At 37.1% G+C, this 18,720-nt stretch overlaps 2 protein-coding genes across 2 annotated transcripts; both read left to right on the forward strand.

The window, feature by feature from the left end:
- The first annotated feature begins 1,189 nt into the window (after positions 1-1,189).
- LOC122999916 (fatty acid-binding protein, brain) lies at positions 1,190-3,362 on the forward strand. The gene is made up of 4 exons (XM_044377274.1): positions 1,190-1,342; positions 1,545-1,717; positions 2,115-2,216; positions 3,085-3,362. The coding sequence occupies exons 1-4, from the start codon at positions 1,270-1,272 to the stop codon at positions 3,133-3,135; spliced, it is 399 nt and encodes a 132-aa protein (XP_044233209.1). The 5' UTR covers positions 1,190-1,269; the 3' UTR covers positions 3,136-3,362.
- A 3,110-nt stretch (positions 3,363-6,472) lies between these two features.
- smpdl3a (sphingomyelin phosphodiesterase acid like 3A) lies at positions 6,473-17,950 on the forward strand. The gene is made up of 8 exons (XM_044329899.1): positions 6,473-6,660; positions 7,641-7,854; positions 11,655-11,799; positions 12,436-12,532; positions 13,482-13,645; positions 13,908-14,088; positions 15,287-15,411; positions 16,285-17,950. The coding sequence occupies exons 1-8, from the start codon at positions 6,555-6,557 to the stop codon at positions 16,585-16,587; spliced, it is 1,335 nt and encodes a 444-aa protein (XP_044185834.1). The 5' UTR covers positions 6,473-6,554; the 3' UTR covers positions 16,588-17,950.
- Positions 17,951-18,720: the final 770 nt, after the last annotated feature.

The following is an 18,720-nucleotide window of genomic DNA, read 5'->3' on the forward strand; positions in this document are numbered from 1 at the left end:
TGTATGGTTACAGTGTCCAGTATGTCCATTAGAAATTATGTTGTAGTTTCTGCTGCAGTTTTTCATAATTTGACTTTTTTTACTTTACAAGAGCAACATGCAGGGATGTGACAGACGTGTAAACTCATGTTAAGTGATTTTTACTTGTGAAAGTTAGAAACTGAAATAGACTTTGTATCACATAATCATTTTAACATCATTTTAAAGCTACATGTATTTGCTGTTGCAGTGCAGTAGTATATAAACTTAATAGCTAGCAGACAACGCTGAGTCAAAGTGATGTACGCCATGAAGATAGAGATTAAAAAAGAGACAGGAACAAATACTGTGTGCCTGAACATGAGGGTTTTCTTCACAGTTTCGGTTGTAACTTGTCTAATAGAAGTCACACTTTGCCTCCTTTAATCACCGCACCAACAAGGAACAGAAACTTCCTTCTGTGCAAATCCTGTAGCAGATATGACATTTACAGACATACGTTTACTTTGTGTGAGAAAGCAGAACCTACACACACATAATCTTTCTCACACAGACACACAAACGTTTAGACAGTAATTAGTGTGTGTGTTGAGCATGAAGAAATTGCAGTTGGAGGGGGGTTGTTAATGCAGTTAAGGACAAAGGGCTGTCAAACAAACTGATTCTGCTTCACTAGCGCTCCCCTACATGACACATTCCAGACACAAGAACTCCTGTCTCTAACACAAGGCTAACAGGGGATTATGATGTGGAAATTAATTGAAACATAAATGTGGATGAGCTCCTGACTGAGAATGAAGAGAGCAAGTGCGTCTGTGTCCAATGTCATCCATCACTAACCAAACAAACTATAAGCTTAGAGGGAACTTTAGTGTTGATTGACTGCAAGTAAGATTGTATTTCTTTGCTTATTATAGGTTAAATTTAGTTTTTTTGGCATTACTTATTCTTACATGTAGACTTTCATTGGCTGAGATATGGCAAGCACCAGACTTTACCTCACCAAACCCAACTGACACCCATGAATGAGAGTAATTACATCATTAGGCATACAAATGGGCTAATTTAGCTCTTTTTTTTCTTCTCTGTGGGTCCATAAGACCGTGACCCAATTTAAATGCCCAATCACGGCTCAGAGAAAATCTCCTGAGCCAATGAGGTGCTTGGCGACACCCACCTGCATGCATAATAATAAGAGGCAGAATAATAACACAAGGTGGGACACTTGCAAAAGCTGCAGCTTGCTCAGAGTGCTTTGGAGATTACTTTGCCTCTCTGAAAACCTTCACCATGGTCGACGCCTTCTGTGCCACTTGGAAACTGGTTGACAGTGAGAATTTTGATGAGTACATGAAAGCTCTCGGTGAGTTATCCCCTCCTTTCTGTTTAGTTTTAGTTTGTTCTGTTTTGTCTGATTTCACTGATAAATGCAATAAATCCTGGCTGAAAAGTTGCTGTGTATCATATCAGACTACTCAGATTCTGTGTCTAGAACTAATGAAATCCTGTGAAGTCGTGGTAAAACAGGTCACTAACAGCCATATTTCACTCCTGTCTCTGGTTAGGTGTGGGCTTCGCCACCAGGCAAGTTGGTAATGTGACCAAGCCGACGGTGATCGTCAGCCAGGAGGGCGACAAGCTGGTGATCCGCACCCAGAGCACCTTCAAAAACACAGAGATCTCCTTCAAACTGGGAGAGGAGTTTGACGAAACCACCGCTGATGACAGAAACTGCAAAGTAAGTTATACAGGAAAAAAAGACCAAAGGTTTAAAAAACTTCTGGATATGCATAAAAAGAACAAAAGCAGAACAAATCATATAATTTTTTATATGATTATGAGTGTTTAGATGCAAATTCAATCATATTTGATGCTGAGAAAAACAACTAAAACCATTAACATTAATCAATGCATCAATTGCACTTAAATTCAAATAATTCTAATTATAAAAAGCATACATACATACATATTTACTCATATATGTCATTTTTACCAATATTATTTTCCTATTACTGAGTTAAAAAGGCTTTTTCACAAGACAAGAATCTTGAGAGTCCTGGAAATAAACAGATGTTTGTCAGCATCTTAATGCATTAACTTTCTTGTTAAATACCTTCTCCTCCTCTCTTTCTCAGTCTTTGGTGACTATGGAGGGAGACAAGCTGGTCCACGTCCAGAAGTGGGACGGCAAAGAGACCAAGTTCGTCAGAGAAATCAAGGACGGCAAGCTGGTCATGGTAAGATAATTGCAAATAGACCCAGATCACACGCACAGTTCTTGACTTAGAGTACATTTACCAGGAGAGTAGAAGAAGAAGCTTAAGCTATGTTTTAAGTTTTTCTGTGTAGCAACATGGTTATAAATGACATTTGGGTTGTCCTAATGAACATACAGAGGGTCAGTCTTCATCTTGGATGGTTTTTGTCAGGAATCTACATAGTTGGAGTAGAGTACAGGGAAAAATGTTGCTTTAAGATATATGGTTGTTAATGCTTTAGATGTTGAGGGCTCAGTTTGTTCAGAAAGAAAATTAGCATACGGTATCAATTTGCAGTTTCTCATCACTGTAGTGGAATCAGTGAGTGTGTATAACTGTTGTTTGAAACGTATTTCTCTCTCCTCTATGTGCTCTATAATAAAAAAGGTAGATAGGTAGAAGTTTAACGATGAATTCAGAAAATTTAATTTTAAGTGCAAAATAAATTTTCTTTATGTTGTCAGGACTGTGTGCAGTTTGTTAGAAAACTGTTTAGAAAACTGTTACAAGTAAACTCAAGACCAGATGTAGGAAACAAATAAGATGATAATAGAAAAAAAAAGTCACAAAACACATTTTAGACAGTTTTATTGTTTTTGTTATGATGAGCATTTTATGTCTTTTCAACTTATCTTTTCACTTCTTCATAGTCAAATTAGTTTTCTTATAGTAAATTAAAGTAAATTACCAACCAAGCAGATGCCAAATGCTGCCTCATTAGTTGTGGCTGTTGAAAATTCTCTACTTAATCACCTTTTTTACAAAAAAGGATATTTTGTTGGTGAAGTGGGAGGTTTTAGTAACATTCACTGAAGCTGCCATGACAACTGCCGTCTCTCCCCCGCAGAACTTGACCTTTGAAGACATCCATGCGGTGCGTACCTACGAGAAGGCATGAGTGCTCTGACCAACAGCGTCGCGAACCAGCCAAGAAGTGTTGATTTTATAATTATTATTGACTGTATGCTTCTCTTTGCACTTCATCCTCCTCCACATGTACACGGCCCGCAGGCTGCACGTGTTTTGTAAGATTTTTTTTTATATGAATACATTTCTGTCATGATGGATGGATTGTCTTTGCAACCCTGTGTGAAACATGAAATAAAACACAGTGTAGAGAGTAAATGTTTGTCTCTTTTCTGATCTTTGTCAGGTGTAATAATGGAGCTGTTATTCTTTATGCTGCATGAAAGAACAAATATTCTTATAACCATCAAACATTAAATCATTATCTGGTCCAAACCCTGACTTTACTGGAGTAAAAAAAACAATGTAATCTTCAAACTTGGTGACATAACAAGACAATTTTCTTTAACAAAGAGGAGCAACTGCACCAATATGTCAAATTATTCACTTAGCGTGAGCAATTTGTCTTTGGTTGCTAGATTTTAAAGTGGTGATGAACCTACAGTGACTCTGCATCTCCCCTCGGCTTTACAGAGCTTTATAGTGAGTTTCAGCTCATTGTTTAGTTGCAACTTTAGCGCTCTCATAGCGTCGTTTACAGAGAAAAACCTCTAAAAAGCTGCTGTTCACTACCTGCTCAGCACCAAACGGCAAACAGACACAGTTAACTGTAGACTAGCTGGTGAACATAGTGGAGCATTCAGCAGCTAAAGAGCCAGATATTTCCCTCAGGAGTTGGTAGAGAGTAAAAACAGAGCTAAAAGAGAGTGAATATTGGACTTACTAAAGTTCAACATATGAACTTAAAAGGCGAAATGTCTTGTTTCCGCTGCCCCCAAGTGGCCAAAAAAATACATTAATGCATTAAAACCTCAAATGACTCTTAAGTCCTGGCCACCATGCAACCAATTTCAATAAATGTATTAATAAAGATGAATTCAAGGTCATCGTTGGGTTATGAAACATGATGTCAGCCAACGGGGGTCTCTCAGCTCTAGCGGCTGCAATTTAATGTGACGTGTGATCGGCCCACTACTGCAGCAGCTACAACCCATGTGGTGATAATACTTTTGTGTTACAGTTATTTAAAAAATATTTCAATAATTTGAACACTTTCAAAATGTATTCATGTATTCAACTCATTTGGATGGGGAGGAGTGGTGACATTTTACGCGAATGAATGCTTCCATTCACATGATGGGTATCAAATGAAGTACTTTGTTGGTATCGGTATCACTTTAAGGGCACTGGTATTGGCACTGGTATCGTCATTTTTGTAAATGATACCCAGACCTACTCACTTCCTTACTAAAAGTTGCTCTCAGCAGCTTTGTGAATAGCTTTTAAAAGGAAACTCTTAGTTAGGAAATTTAAGCCATTTAGGAGGACTGCTGGTGGTAAATACAGACCCTGACCCTTTAAGTCTGTGGTTCAAGTCTGACACAAGTGAACCCTGCAGATCCGAGGGATCGTAGGGATTAAGGGGACAGGAAATTTAAAAAAAATACAATAAAATAAACATTTCTGTGACAACATATTGATTTTTTTAAGATTCATAAATTATGTCTGCACTAACGCCATCGCCTATAATCACACATACTGTAGACTTTGCCTCATTTTAAAAGATCACACAAGCCAAAAATGTTGGGAGCAGCTGCTTTAAATACTATTAGAGTTTTTAAATTGTGTGAGATTTGAAATGTTTACCTCGCTACATGTATCTGATGACTCTCTGAAGGATGAGGAGGAGTTAGACTGAGGTTGCGTTCACATGTGGGATGCTGCTATAGTTTCCAAACACATGGCTCACCTGTCAACATCACACACAGATAAGTGGAAAAATAAGATGATAAAATATACTTTAATGTATATCTTGGGCTCAAGTGTTGCATACAGTTGCATATGAACAAATACAAGTTACACACAAAATACTGTAGGTACATTAACTCCATATGTAAAGACAGCAGTGGTGGTACTCAGATCCTTTAAAAAGTAGAAACACCACAATGTAAAAATATTCCATTACAAGTCAAAGTCGTACATTTAAAATTCCACTTGAGTAAAAGTACTTTACCATGTAAATCTACTTAATGTATTAAAAGTAAAAGTACATGACTATATTAAATACATTTAATAAAGTACATTATTAATACTGATGTATCAGTGCATAAGCAAGTTATTATTTGATCTTTATAAGAGTCACGGGATGAATCTGAGCGACTGTAAGATGATAATTTATGCAGGAAAGAATAAAAAACATACATTTGGACTCATTTTCCAGAATTTTTCTCTCAACTTTGTGTTTTTGTGAAATATTGGAGTTTTACCTCTTTGGGTTTTATTTATTTGAAACAAAGGAAACACACAACTACACACTGATTTCATGTGAAGTTTGGGAACTGCTGGTTTAATCTTAAATAGTGCAGCGTAATTTAGAAGTTTATCTTATTTCATGTCAAATGTCAATCTGAAAAGTAAAGCTAAACCTGTCAGACAAATGTAGTGGAGTTTAAAGTATAATATCTCCCTCTGAGATGTAGAGGAGTAGAACTACACAGTAGCAGAAACTTTTAATACTCAAGTACCTCAAAACTGTACTTAAGTACAGTACCTGAGTAAATGTACTTACTTACTGTTACTTCCCACCGCTGACAGTCACATACAAAATACACTATTGTACCCCTGGTATGTACAGTTTAGTCTATTCCTTAAATAATAGAACACGATGAGCATATTTAAAAGAATAAAAACAATAAAAATGTTAAAACACAGATGTGCAGAGTAGGCAAAGTCCATATTCTTTTTGTATATTGTGAACTTTGTTACACACACACATTATATATATACACATTGAATGCAAATGGTTGCACTTTATTTTGATCTATTGTATTTGTAAATGTATCATTGTGAAATTCAATAATGATCTTTAAAAAGCAAATTCCATAAATGTGTTGTACTATTACACAGCCTATAATATCACCACCTTACTGTTACCACTGGTACATTCATTCATTTGTAAGCAGCATCTGTCTGTGAAGTAGCTCATACATTATACTATTATGAGATCATCACATGTTTTGTATGAAAGCTTAATTTACTTAATGTAGAATAAAAAGAACAACGTTTCTTCTGAGTTGCTGTAAAAGTATAAAGTGGTATGAAATGGAAATATGCAAGTACAAGTACCTCAGTGTTGTACATAAGTGCATTTTCTGAGTAAATATATTTCTATGGAACAAACTCCCCGCCTCCCTCCGTCCCTCCTCCTCCTCCTCCTCCCTCTGTGCTTCACAACACTGCGAGTCACATGACCAGCTGACCATTGTACTTCCTGTTTATTTCACAGGAGAATGGCCTGCCGTGGTCAGCTACATATATGTTGGGGTGTGTGATACAGTGTTTACTGTCTGTATGAACACACACATCATGGTGCAGCTGCGGTGTTTTGTGGTGCTGCTGTGCTGCGCGGCTCCGCTGGCGGCGGCTCCCACAGGAGGCGCCTACCTGCCGGGCACAGGTGAGTCAAACCTCCGGGATCTCCCGCTTAAAAAAGACAATTCTGTTGAATGTCAAGCGGATCGGATCGGCCTCCTGTCACCACTGTCAGAACTACAAGGCGAACATGTATAGTGTGAGTTAATACTGGTGGTTTATCTGCTGACTTTCACTAAACAGTGAAAGTCAACTCTAATAGGATCGATATTTTCTAACAACGTGCTGCTGATTGGTTCATGTTTATCACGCCGAATTCACCCAAAGACATGGTGGATTTGTATTAGGTTGTCAAACTTTCTTTGAAAGTTTTTCTTTGTTTGCTGATGATCTAAAACTTTGGAATTGACGGATTTTTGAACGGAGTTCAGCCAGAAACGTCTTTCCTGAGAATCAGTCTCCTGTATACATGGGTCTAATGATGGTGATGATGGTTTCTTTTATTTTCTTTTATTAGTTCATTAAAAACACAAAGGCAACAGTAAGATTAAAAAGGTGTTTTAATGGTTTTAATGTCTTAACTTCAGCAAACAGGAAAAAACATCAAAGATAGGCCTAAGCTTTTTAAAAGCATAAAAATAAACTAAATGCAAACAGGAAAACTATCACGAAAAGAAACTTACCATCTAAATTATACAGTGAATGGTGCTGTATCATTCTATATATGATACATTTAACCCTTTAGTCTCAAATAGCCTAACTAAAAAGCGCTATTTAATTGAATGATTTGATCAATATTTTATTTATGTATTTCAAAAATGTCTTGAATTTAATTTGGGATATAAAGGCAAAATATAGTCTTATGGGCAGTTGTATTTTTGCATTTGTGTGACATGAAATACACACATTTTCTCTAAATGTGCAGATTCTCCACCTATGCACAGATACATTTAGTTGTAGTCGTGTGTATCTGACTAAAAACACATATTAGACGTTTTTTTCCACTTCTTAGTCATTTAACTGTCATTCCTCTCTGTAAACATTTCATACCTTCTTCTCATTCAGGCAGGTTTTGGCACATCACCGACCTCCACCTGGACCCCACCTACCACCTGGCCCAAGATCCCACCAAGGTGTGCTTCTCCTCCAAAGGAGCCCCCGCCACCCATGCCGGCTTGTACGGGGACTTCCTGTGTGACTCCCCATACAGCCTCATCCAGTCAGCCTTCAAACACATGGCAGAGCTCACGCAGCCGCAGGACTTCATCATATGGACCGGGTCAGTGATGAGGGGAAGGGATAATGATGGAGGAAGATGTTATGTTCTTCTCCTTCTTTGGCTTCTTTTGCTGCCAAAAGTCGTGGCCAAATACTGAATAACGAGACGTTTGTCGCAAGAAAATAATCAGTGATGTGCCGAATCAGCTCATAAAATCAGTGCTGGCGGCTTTACAGTAGTTTCACATCCTGTTTTCTTATAGCAGTTCTGTTGTTCTCTTTGTACATGTGTGTGTGTGTGTGTGTGTGTGTGTGTGTGTGTGTGTGTGTGTGCCCTGTACTTCTTTGTCAAAGCCACTTTGAGGTTTTTGACATTTAGATGGAGGACATTTCTGTGAAATGAGGTTATTCTTGATGATTCCTCACTTCCTCATGGGAATATTGTAGCGTTGTTCGTTTTTATCCATGCTGGTGTCATTGCTCTTAAGACAGTTGGTTGGTTGATCCAGACGGAAGTATCTTATAAAATATTTGATATATATTTTTGTACCGACATTGGTGGTCCCTTGATGTTTCATCAAGCGCCACCAACAGGTCAAAGTTTGAAATTTCCAGTAAAGTATCTCCACATCTACTAAATGAATAACCATCAAAGTTGATACAGACATTCATGTCCCCCACTGGATGAATTATTATCACTTTGGTGATCACCTGACTTTTCATGTAGCACCACCATAAGGTCAAATTTACAAGTTGTCCAACTTTAGTTTATGACCAAATGCTGCAAAACTAATGACATCTCCATCAACCTCAGCTGTATAATATTAGTATCAGAGCTGCAACGATTAGTCGATTCATTGAATAGCTGCCAAATATTTTGATAAATGATAAATCATTTCAGTTTTAAGAAAAAAATTCTCTGATTCCAGCTTCTTAAATGTGAATTTTCTGGTTGCTTTAGTCCTTTATGACAGTAATCTGAATATCTTTGGGTTTTGGACAAAACAAGACATTTGAAGACGTCATCTTGGGCTCTGTAATTGACATTTTTTACCATTTTCTGACATTTTCTGAACCAAACAACTAATCGGTTAATTGAGAAAATAATCAACAGATTAATCAATAATAATGGATAATGAAAACAATTGTTAGGTCCCAAGTTAGCATGGATCCAAACTAAGATTGTGAACATACAATGTAGCAGGTGCACAGATGTTAGCTGGATGTAGTTACAGCATACAAAACCAACATTTTTGCAATGTTTTTTGATGTGCGTGTTCATGTATCAACTCATTTGAACTTTTTGCTAAAGTTGAAACATTTTCAACATGGGGGGGACTCCCATTCCCTTCAGTTCATTCATGCCACCCAGGACAAACTCACAGCTCTTTGAGTCCACTTGTTTATTCGCACTGCCTCTAAAATTCACATCTGAACACACCTTAAGTCTCAGTATATGAGATTAGGGGATGAGGTGATGAATTTGTTTGTTTTAGGAGACTGAATGTATGTAATAGTCACTGAGGTTCAGTAAAGCACAGCACAGTACAGTACTGTGTGTTTTTTGTGAGTATCAGCAAGCAGAAGTGTCACTTCCCTCTTTTAAGTCTGCTGAGCATGATAACTTCATGATTTCAGTTTACTTTATAGTCATCCTTGTGGTTTTTGGGTTAATATCCAATGGATCTTATCCATGAAATGTTCATAATAACAGAATTGTCTTAATTTGTATATGCACAATCTCAGAAGTTAGTGGGCTCAGGGCTGTAACTAATGATTGTTCCCACTATTGATTAATTGTTGCTATTAACTATAATAAACTATAATAAAGTATATGAATGGCAGGGAGTAGATTGCATCGTTGCTGCAGTACCAGAAATGAGTGAGTTCTGCTCTTTAGAAGCAGTCTGCTAATGATGATTTCGGTAAGGAATTGATAAAATAAGTCTTATAATTCTGGATTTGATCCTCTGCCTTTAGTCATACTTGAAGTTCTTTGCATATTTTAGTACTTAGCAGGTTGCCATCATTAGAGATGGAGTGGGCACAAGACCGACAGTCACAAGTGAATAAAGTCCTGAGGACTCACTTGATCACTGAATCACCAGGTCTTGAAAGACGAGTAAGAGTTATCCACTTGCCTTTAAAGAGCTGCTACATTCTCTGTGGGAAGTGGAAACTATAATGTTCATTACTGTGTAAGTGTAATCGTAGCTGTAAGCATCAGTCGCAGCAGTGGTACTTCTATACAGCTCTCTATTAATCTGAAGCTAATCAGCTAAGCCAGGAATTCACAGGCTTATTAAATGTGGTTAGAAGAACGCCTTGCCACTTAAAACTTGAAAAGACTCCCTGGGGGAGAAGATTAAGTTGCTGTGCAAGCAGATTTTTGCTTGCACAGTAAGTAAGTTATTCTATTGTTATTGGGTTTTGTAGCACGAGTTTGCCTTTAGACTTAAAGGGGAAGTCCATTGTGGAGGGGAATTCACATCATGTCTGTAATATTGGACAGTTCAGCTCTACCGAGCGTATAAAAAAACTGTCTACAACTGTGATTTTATGAACAGGAAATACAGTGGTGTTAAAAAATCAGGGTTTCCCTGGTTTCTACTGGTACAGCTGACTTGTGGTTGAGTAACTAAGCTACTCTGTGACTATAACCTGTGAGTTACTGCTGTTTCTCTACCTTCAAAGTCACGTATAAAGGAATAATCTGACAATTTGGAAAATACACTTATTAGCTTTCTTGCTTATATTTGGATGAGAAGATTGATATCACTCTCCTGTTTGTGTGTTAAGTATTGTTAGTAGCTGTTTTTACATTTCTGGTTGTGTACAGATGAGTTTTAGAGGTGTTGGTAGATGTATTTTTGAACTTTGGACAGAGCCAGGTTAGATGTTTCCCTCTGTACACACAGACATGAAAGATTTATCTTCCTCTCCCCCAGACTCTCGGCAAGAAAGCAAACAAGTGTACTTCCCAAAATCTGAAACTATGCAAAGCAGCTATAAAATGCACTGAGTTTGCATTAACATTATGCTAGTTTCAGATGTTAACCCCTTCTCTTACACTCTCTTGTTATTAAGCAGCATGTTGTCCATGTCCTTCTTCTACTCGTATATTTGTATCTTTTTTAACTGTTTTAGGTGTTTCAAAAAACAAATAAAGGCAGACAGTTGGAGAGTGAAGCAGAGAAAACCATGAAAACAACAAAAGCTGCTCAGATCATGATGTAATTAGCAAGTCAATTACTGCAAGTGAATAGAAATACAGTAAAATTAACAACTGGAACAAGAATTTAGAACATCCATTGTACTGTAAATGCCATTCACCTGCAGCTAGTCACTACCTACTACTACTAAGACAACTGCATTGTCTTGATTCTGAAGGTATTAAAATAAACGTACATTCTATTTACCTACAGTATGTGGTTAAATTTGCTTGGGTTGGTAATATTGCATCTTTTTTCTCTTCTCCCCCAGACTCTCGGCAAAAAAGCAAACAAGTGTACTTCCCAAAATCTGAAACTATGCAAAGCAGCTATAAAATGCACTGAGTTTGCATTAACATTATGCTAGTTTCAGATGTTAACCACTTCTCTTACACTCTCTTGTTATTAAGCAGCATGTGAATAGAAATACAGTAAAATTAACAACTGGAACAAGAATTTAGAACATTCATTGTACTGTAAATGCCATTCACCTGCAGCTAGTCACTACCTCCTACTTCTAAAACAACTGCATTGTCTTGATTCTGAAGGTATTAAAATAAACGTACAATATTCATACTATTTACCTACAGTATGTGCTTAAATTTGCTTGGGTTGGTAATATTGCATCTTTTTTTCTCTTCTCCCCCAGTGACAGTCCACCACATGTGCCTGTGGATGAGCTTTCTACAGAAACAGTGATCCAGGTCATCAGTAATATGACTCAGAGCATCAGACAACACTTTCCAAACATGACTGTCTATCCGGCTCTGGGAAACCATGACTACTGGCCACAGGTACTTTCCTCACATACTGTTACAACAGCATGCAGTGTCTCAAGCTTTGCTGAAGAAAAGGATGACGTATACAAGACAAATGACTGTAGGGTGTAGCACATGATATGACAGCTTGACCTTAGCATGACTCTTTACTGCCGTCTTTCACAGGAATAAGGGACGGAGGGAAGCTTTTCTTATACACAGACTCTCAGTCACAAACAGTTTGACATATTCAGGTGTTTGGTTGACAATTGTAACAATATTCATGAATATACTCTAATAATAGTATTTGAGATATACTGTATATGAGATTGTTATTTTTGCTGAGCCTGTAAATGCAGCATTTGATCATATGACATTAATACCAAAAATAAAAATACTGACTAGCGGTTGTTTGAATAGAGCCTCAGTCATGATGGTGGATGACACCAACTAAATGACTTACTTTAATGAAATGGCAATATTTGCAAACTGATATCAGTCAAACTCTAATATCAAGTAGATTGCTCTAATTTTGAAACGATTGAATATTAAGAACGCATTATAATTCTGGGAATTTATTTAATTATGAATTCTATTGTATGCCTGCTTCTCACGTTTATAAAGAGCATCTTGCCACGAGACACAGTTACATATTTGAACCATTGCTTTTAGGACCAGATGATGACCTCCACTAATGCCATCTACAAGGCTGCTGCCCAGTTGTGGGCACCCTGGCTGCAGACTGAAGCTCTGCTCACGCTTTCACAAGGTGACGTGTTACTATGTCAGCTACCAGCAGTGTCAGGGTGCTTCTGTCAAATTAGTTTAAAGGGGACATATCATGCACATTTCCAGCTCTATATTTATATTCTAGCTTATGGCCATGCGTGACATAATCACAAGGAGGAAGTAGAGGTATCTTTGCAAATGAAGCCTTCAGAGCAGGCTGAAGCCCTGGCTTTTGACTTGAAGGGAGCATTTTTACATACATTGACCTCAAGTTTTAGAACTTTTTACCATGTTTAACATAGACATCTGACATCATAACAAAATATAAATAAAAGAAAACCACAAAAAAAGCATAATATGTGCCCTTTAAGCCTCCTAAACTTTGCCACATTGCAGCTGGATTATTTAAAAAATGTGACCGATTACTGTGATTCCAAAATTATGTGACATACAGGATATACAGTAATTTAGCACAGACTTCTGCAAACTGTGAAATTCCAGCATCAAGAAATGAGGAAGGGGGAAAACCAGTCATGTGTGGCGGATATTTCATCTGGTCATGTTGCTGATTTTGCGCATGAATTACTATTCATAATAGAACACATTCAGTACAATATCGAACTTTGATGCAAATGGGTTAATTAGTATATTTGTGACATGTAGAGTCATCAACATAAGGCAAGTTGTAGCACATCCTGACACTTGTCAGTTTTATCTTTGTTTAACTTGGTATAACTTTCATAATTGGTACTTGGTAGGTTTGAGCTGTATGCTAATGTTAGCATGTTAGGCCTACAAATAGTATACATTTTAAGAACTGTTGTTTGTTAGCATGCTGATATTTAGCATGTAACATTTACCATCTTAGGTATTCAGTATGTTGGTGTAATATTCTAATGCTTAGCATGTAGCATGTTGTGCTGACATAATCTAAGGTTATCATCATGTCAGCATCAAGCTTTATATTGTGCTGTGTTCTATATCTACAGGTGGTTTCTACTCTCAGCTGGTAAAACCTGGTTTGCGGGTAGTTAGTCTCAATACGATCCTCTACTACAGTCCTAATAAAGTCACAGTTAACATGACTGACCCTGCTGGACAGTTTGAATGGCTGGAGAAAACTCTGGAGAGTGCTGCTCAGAGCCTGGAGAAGGTATCAAAATTTCTGTTTTTATGTCCTAAATCCTGACCTTTGACCTGCCTTAAAGTGCTGCATGTGTCAGTATATCATTGTCAAATAAATGATCATAACTCGAGATCTTTAAACAATAGCTTTTTTCTCGCATATAAATCAAAAGGCTAAGTAAGTGTCCACACCCCTCCACTGTTTGTCATTGTCAGTAATCCTGAAAGTTTTACTTCTGTTTGCCCAAAAGAGCTGCTGAGATTTAAATGTGTCTTCCTCTTTGCTCTAGGTCTACATCATAGCCCATGTCCCAGTGGGTTACCTGCCCTTTGCCAGAAACATCACTGCTATGAGAGAGATCCACAACGAGAGGCTGGTCAGCATCTTTAGGGAGTACAGTCATGTTGTTGCTGGACATTTCTATGGCCACACCCATCGAGACAGCATCATGGTGCTGCTGGACCAGAAAGGTACAATCACAAGCTGTAATTCTTCAATCCTGTACAAAACTTTGGTTAATGTAATCTTGATCATGTCCAATCAAACTTGATTTTACCATCTGAAGTGGACACAACACTTAAGTAGAAATTATATATCAAAATGGCCTCCTCCAATTACCCTTTCTCTTGCTGTGTCTCTGTGTTATACTCACAACAAAGAGTGACTATGCTAAGCTATGATAACATGTCCTTGGTGTGACCCTTGTGTAGATACATATGAAACTCTGTCATGGCTCTGGAGAATTTATCTTCAGCTATTTATGAAGCAAATTTGTGAAAATACAGAATAACACCAAAATAGAATAGATTTACAACCTACAGTGTAAAGTGGGAAGTAAAAAAAAATGTTGCAGAGAAAATCTCCAAGATAATGAATTACAGATAAAGTAAAGACAAAAGCAGGTTTACAATGTAATTACTAAAAATGCTCTAGCAGTAATCATAAATTTGCATGTCATCTGCATAGCACTGAAAATCAACATTGTAATTACAAATGATACCCCCTAGAATTAACAAATATAAAGTAAAAAGTAGAGGACCTAGATTTGAGCCTTGTGGCACTCCATTTGGACTGTTTAGTCTTTCAGATGAAAACATTTGGACTGTGACAAAAGCACTGCAGTCTGACTGATAGGAAACAAATGAATTCTGCACCAGTCCAGATGTAAACAGATTAAAAGAGTTTTGTAAAAGAATTCACAGTTTATTTAATATAATTCTCAGTTCTGAGATCATTCATAACTACCGACAGAGCAATTTCAGTAATAGATAATAGATAGATAATTGGTCAAAACCATACAAGAACTTCTAAAAAAAAATTTGGTTTTGTACAAGTAATCTGTCAAATGCACGTTGACTAGCTTTTCCAGATGTACCAGGTAACAACAGCCGGTAAGAAATTGCTTGTGTTAGTCAAATCCAGATTACTTTTTGTTCCTAATCTGGCCGTACTGTAAATTAATCATATTAACAAGATCAAAAAAATAGATCTGCTGACAGGCAGTTGAAAACCTTTTTTAATGAAGCTAGATGGAAAGTGATTCAGGACACACATTTACAACCTGAGTACACTCACCATTTTGTCAAATAGAATTATTCTCCATTTTCCTCTTGTATTATTACACACTTTCTCATAGAGATATATAATTCTCACTTGCTTGTTCTGTAGGTAAACCAGTGAATTCTCTTTTTGTGTCACCGGCCGTTACACCAATCAAACATGTTTTGGAGCCCTACTCTAACAATCCAGCTCTCCGCATGTACTTGTACAACACCAAGGACTACGCTATGTTGGTAAGGAGCCTACTGCTACACAACCAGCTTGATGTTTATCACATATCATGTGCTCTCTGTTTAATCAGTATGCCACTGTATTAGCCAGGAGGCAAGTTAGCCTGCATTCATGGAATCATGATACTTCTACAGATCTGCCTAGAACCTATGCAACTTTAATTGGAAAATCTTACAAAAATACAGTGTATAGTTGAACAGAAAAGCTAAGGTACAATGTGTGGCCAAATGTTTGTGGACACCCAAATTTTAGACCCAGTTGTAATTTTTGAACATGTAATTTCAACACCATGGGCATTAATCTGCAGCTAAAACAGCCTCCATTCTTTTGGGAAGGTTTTCTACAAAACCTTTGAACCTGGCTGAGGGGATTTGCTTCCATTCAGCCACAAAATTCACTGGACCAAAGGAGCCAAGCTCAAACCATAGACAATAGCCTGCAGCCCAAAGTACACAAAATGAAACTCTCACATACAGAAGACCATCAATTCAACCATTAAAACATTAAGGAGAGCTTATTATCATGCAATCATTTGTTGCAGACATATGTGGCAAAGTAAAATCTGGGAGGTGAGGCTACTAGTGAGATCCCAAGAGGTTTCTGTGATTTTTACTTCACAGTTTGAAGAGAAGACAGATGAAAACTGCTTAAGCTAGAAAGTTTATTGACAAATTCAGGTCAAACTAAAATTGTCCTGCACTCAAACACCTACTCTACCTTTTATCTTCCTGATCAAAGATGGATGAAAAAGTCTCTCTTGATGATTAATCACGGTGTCAATCACAACACAAAAACTGTTTTTAGCATTCAAATAGACTCAAAGACGTATTCTTTCTCCTCTCTCTCTCTTTTGGTGCTTTTCTCTCTCTCTGAAGGATATCTGGCAGTACTATTTGAATCTGACGGAAGCCAATGAGAAACAAAGATCCGACTGGAGACTTGAATATATCATGACTGAGGCTTTTGGACTGACTGACCTCCAGCCACAAAGCCTCCTCCAGCTGGGCCTGAGCTTCAGGCTGCCACAGACCAAAGCCTTTGACAAGTATTTCAGTCACTACATGGTCAGCTACAACAGCACCATCACCTGTGAAGGAGACTGTAAGGTCATCCAGGTGTGTTCTGTACTCTACCTAGACCAACTCTCCTACTCCAAATGTGTCGCAAAGGGAGAATGATCACATGAACATGGACCAAAAAGGAAGGATCCTCAAAGGATTCATCTCAGCTGTCACATTTAGTTGTTTTTTTTATTCTTAAAAGCGATTTATATATTTACTTGAATGCTCGCATCATGTAAAACTGTTTGCCGTGCACTGATTCTGCTGCTCCCAAATATTAACTATTTTACTTTTACTCTTTTTTTCAAAGCTGGTTCATCAAGATTTTGCTTTCTGGTATCAAATTGCACAATTCAACATAAACCAATAGTATAGAGAAAATACACAATACACTATAAGAAATATTATAGATATTTTTAATTATATTGAGCTTTACCCCTCAACCATAAAAGTCTGTTTTCAAAAAATGAGAGCATGAATGCTGATTAAAGTGAATGTCATTAGAGTCACATTTACGAGTAGATTTTTTAGTCATATATTTTTAAATTATATATTTTGTTACTTGAATGTAGGTAACATAAAAAGGGAAATAACAGCTTCTAATGCTGCCAAATACTGTGATATCTAAAAAAAGAAAATGCAATTATTCTACATTTTTTTCCAAACTGGTTCTTTATCGGGTGATATTCAATTTTAGATTTTAGTTTTTGGTATCTTTTGGTATATTTTACTTATCCAGATGCAATCTAGACTACAAATAACAACTCCAGAGTATTTTATAAAAATATCATTGCTATCTTAATGGTATTGAGTTGCAGCCCTGCAGATCCAGTCTCTGTTCCCTGGTGTAGACTGTAAGGGAAACTGATTATGCTATAGCTTTTAGCAGGATAAACCTTATTAGAGTACTTCATGAAACAGAGTAAGGTGTACTCTTTAAATAGAAATCTGCTCTACAGAATGAGTTGAAGCTCTTTAACCCATCACACAAGTTTATTCCCTGTATCCCCTGTTGCACTAATGGATTACACTTAATCTCTGGGATGATCTAATTGCTGCCAAATGTTGACCATCACTTGAGCTAATGGTGTTGATTAACTGTGAATACTTCTTGGTATAGAAAGTTGCTCTGGATAAGAGCATCTGATGAATATTAATGTAAATGTTAACGCAACTACCCTCATTATTTACACACATTATATACTAAGAGTTTATCATTGACAAAGGCTTTGGGTAAATATAAAATTCCCAAGAGAAAATGTATAAATTGTACCAGAAATACATTTTGAATGTGTAAAATGTATAAGAATGATAACTTTTGGCAATTTTCTGTTGAACAAATGAAATTGAAATTGTATTGCGCTCTTGCAAAGAAATGAAATATGAATGGTGCTCATTATCAGATATTACATATCACAGAGAGCACTGGTGTTAATTCTGCTGTTTATTTTTCTACAAATAAAGATGTTTATTCAAAGAATGTGTTTCAATCACCTTCTCTGTTTCAGAGGCAGGTTATTAGAGCAAGTGTTGCTTTGCAGATTATAAAAAAGAAAATTGCTAAACTTAAAAGCCACACTAATAATGGCATGTGCAGGCCAGTTTGTCTCTGCAGGGGAGGTAAAGGAACAGCGAATAACCTCATCTGACCCTCTCACTTCAATTTCGCTCCCTCCCACCATCGCTCCCCCCCATCTTATTCTTCTCCTGCTCAGACTTTCCAGAAACTCCTCTCGTTTCTCAGCCACCACTTGAAGCATTTGCCCCTCTAACCTCCCAACTCTTTTGTGTCCCTCTGCCCTCCTCCCAAACTGTTGATTACAGCCCTCTTAAAGCTCCACTAGCAGCTCTTTTTTTGGTGTAAAAATGCATTGATTCAAATCAACAAGAAGCCGTAAACCAACCATATTTTTGCTTTAATTAACATCTGGCACAAGTACGGTGTCTTTATGGAAATATTCTCCAGAGAAAAAGCAATGTAACAAAAGCTACACATTTTTAACACCTTTATCTCATAACACACATTAATAAGTTGGTATTTACACTACATAAAAAATACTTAAATCCTTCAGAATTACCTGAATTGCCAAAACTGTAAAGATAATTGAAATAATGAACATATTTGGAAATGTTCATGATTTACTGCTCACATTATCCAAAAATTCAGATGTTTAGAAAAAGTTTAGAAAAAGTTCCCTTTAGGCCTCGTTGAGTGAATCTGTACTTTGCAAGTTTGTGTTTGTTAAAATC

Source organism: Thunnus albacares, chromosome 16 (assembly GCF_914725855.1).
Source record: "Thunnus albacares chromosome 16, fThuAlb1.1, whole genome shotgun sequence".
Lineage (NCBI taxonomy): Eukaryota > Metazoa > Chordata > Actinopteri > Scombriformes > Scombridae > Thunnus > Thunnus albacares.

Bases quoted from the DNA above. Each gene is read 5' to 3' on its own strand.
- LOC122999916 (XM_044377274.1), top strand. From the start codon at position 1,270: ATGGTCGACGCCTTCTGTGCCACTTGGAAACTGGTTGACAGTGAGAAT. The intron at 1,343-1,544 runs GTGAGTTATCCC...GTCTCTGGTTAG, and splicing joins TGAGTACATGAAAGCTCTCG to GTGTGGGCTTCGCCACCAGG. The intron at 2,217-3,084 runs GTAAGATAATTG...TCTCCCCCGCAG, and splicing joins AGGACGGCAAGCTGGTCATG to AACTTGACCTTTGAAGACAT.
- smpdl3a (XM_044329899.1), top strand. From the start codon at position 6,555: ATGAACACACACATCATGGTGCAGCTGCGGTGTTTTGTGGTGCTGCTG. The intron at 7,855-11,654 runs GTCAGTGATGAG...CTTCTCCCCCAG, and splicing joins GACTTCATCATATGGACCGG to TGACAGTCCACCACATGTGC. The intron at 11,800-12,435 runs GTACTTTCCTCA...CATTGCTTTTAG, and splicing joins ACCATGACTACTGGCCACAG to GACCAGATGATGACCTCCAC.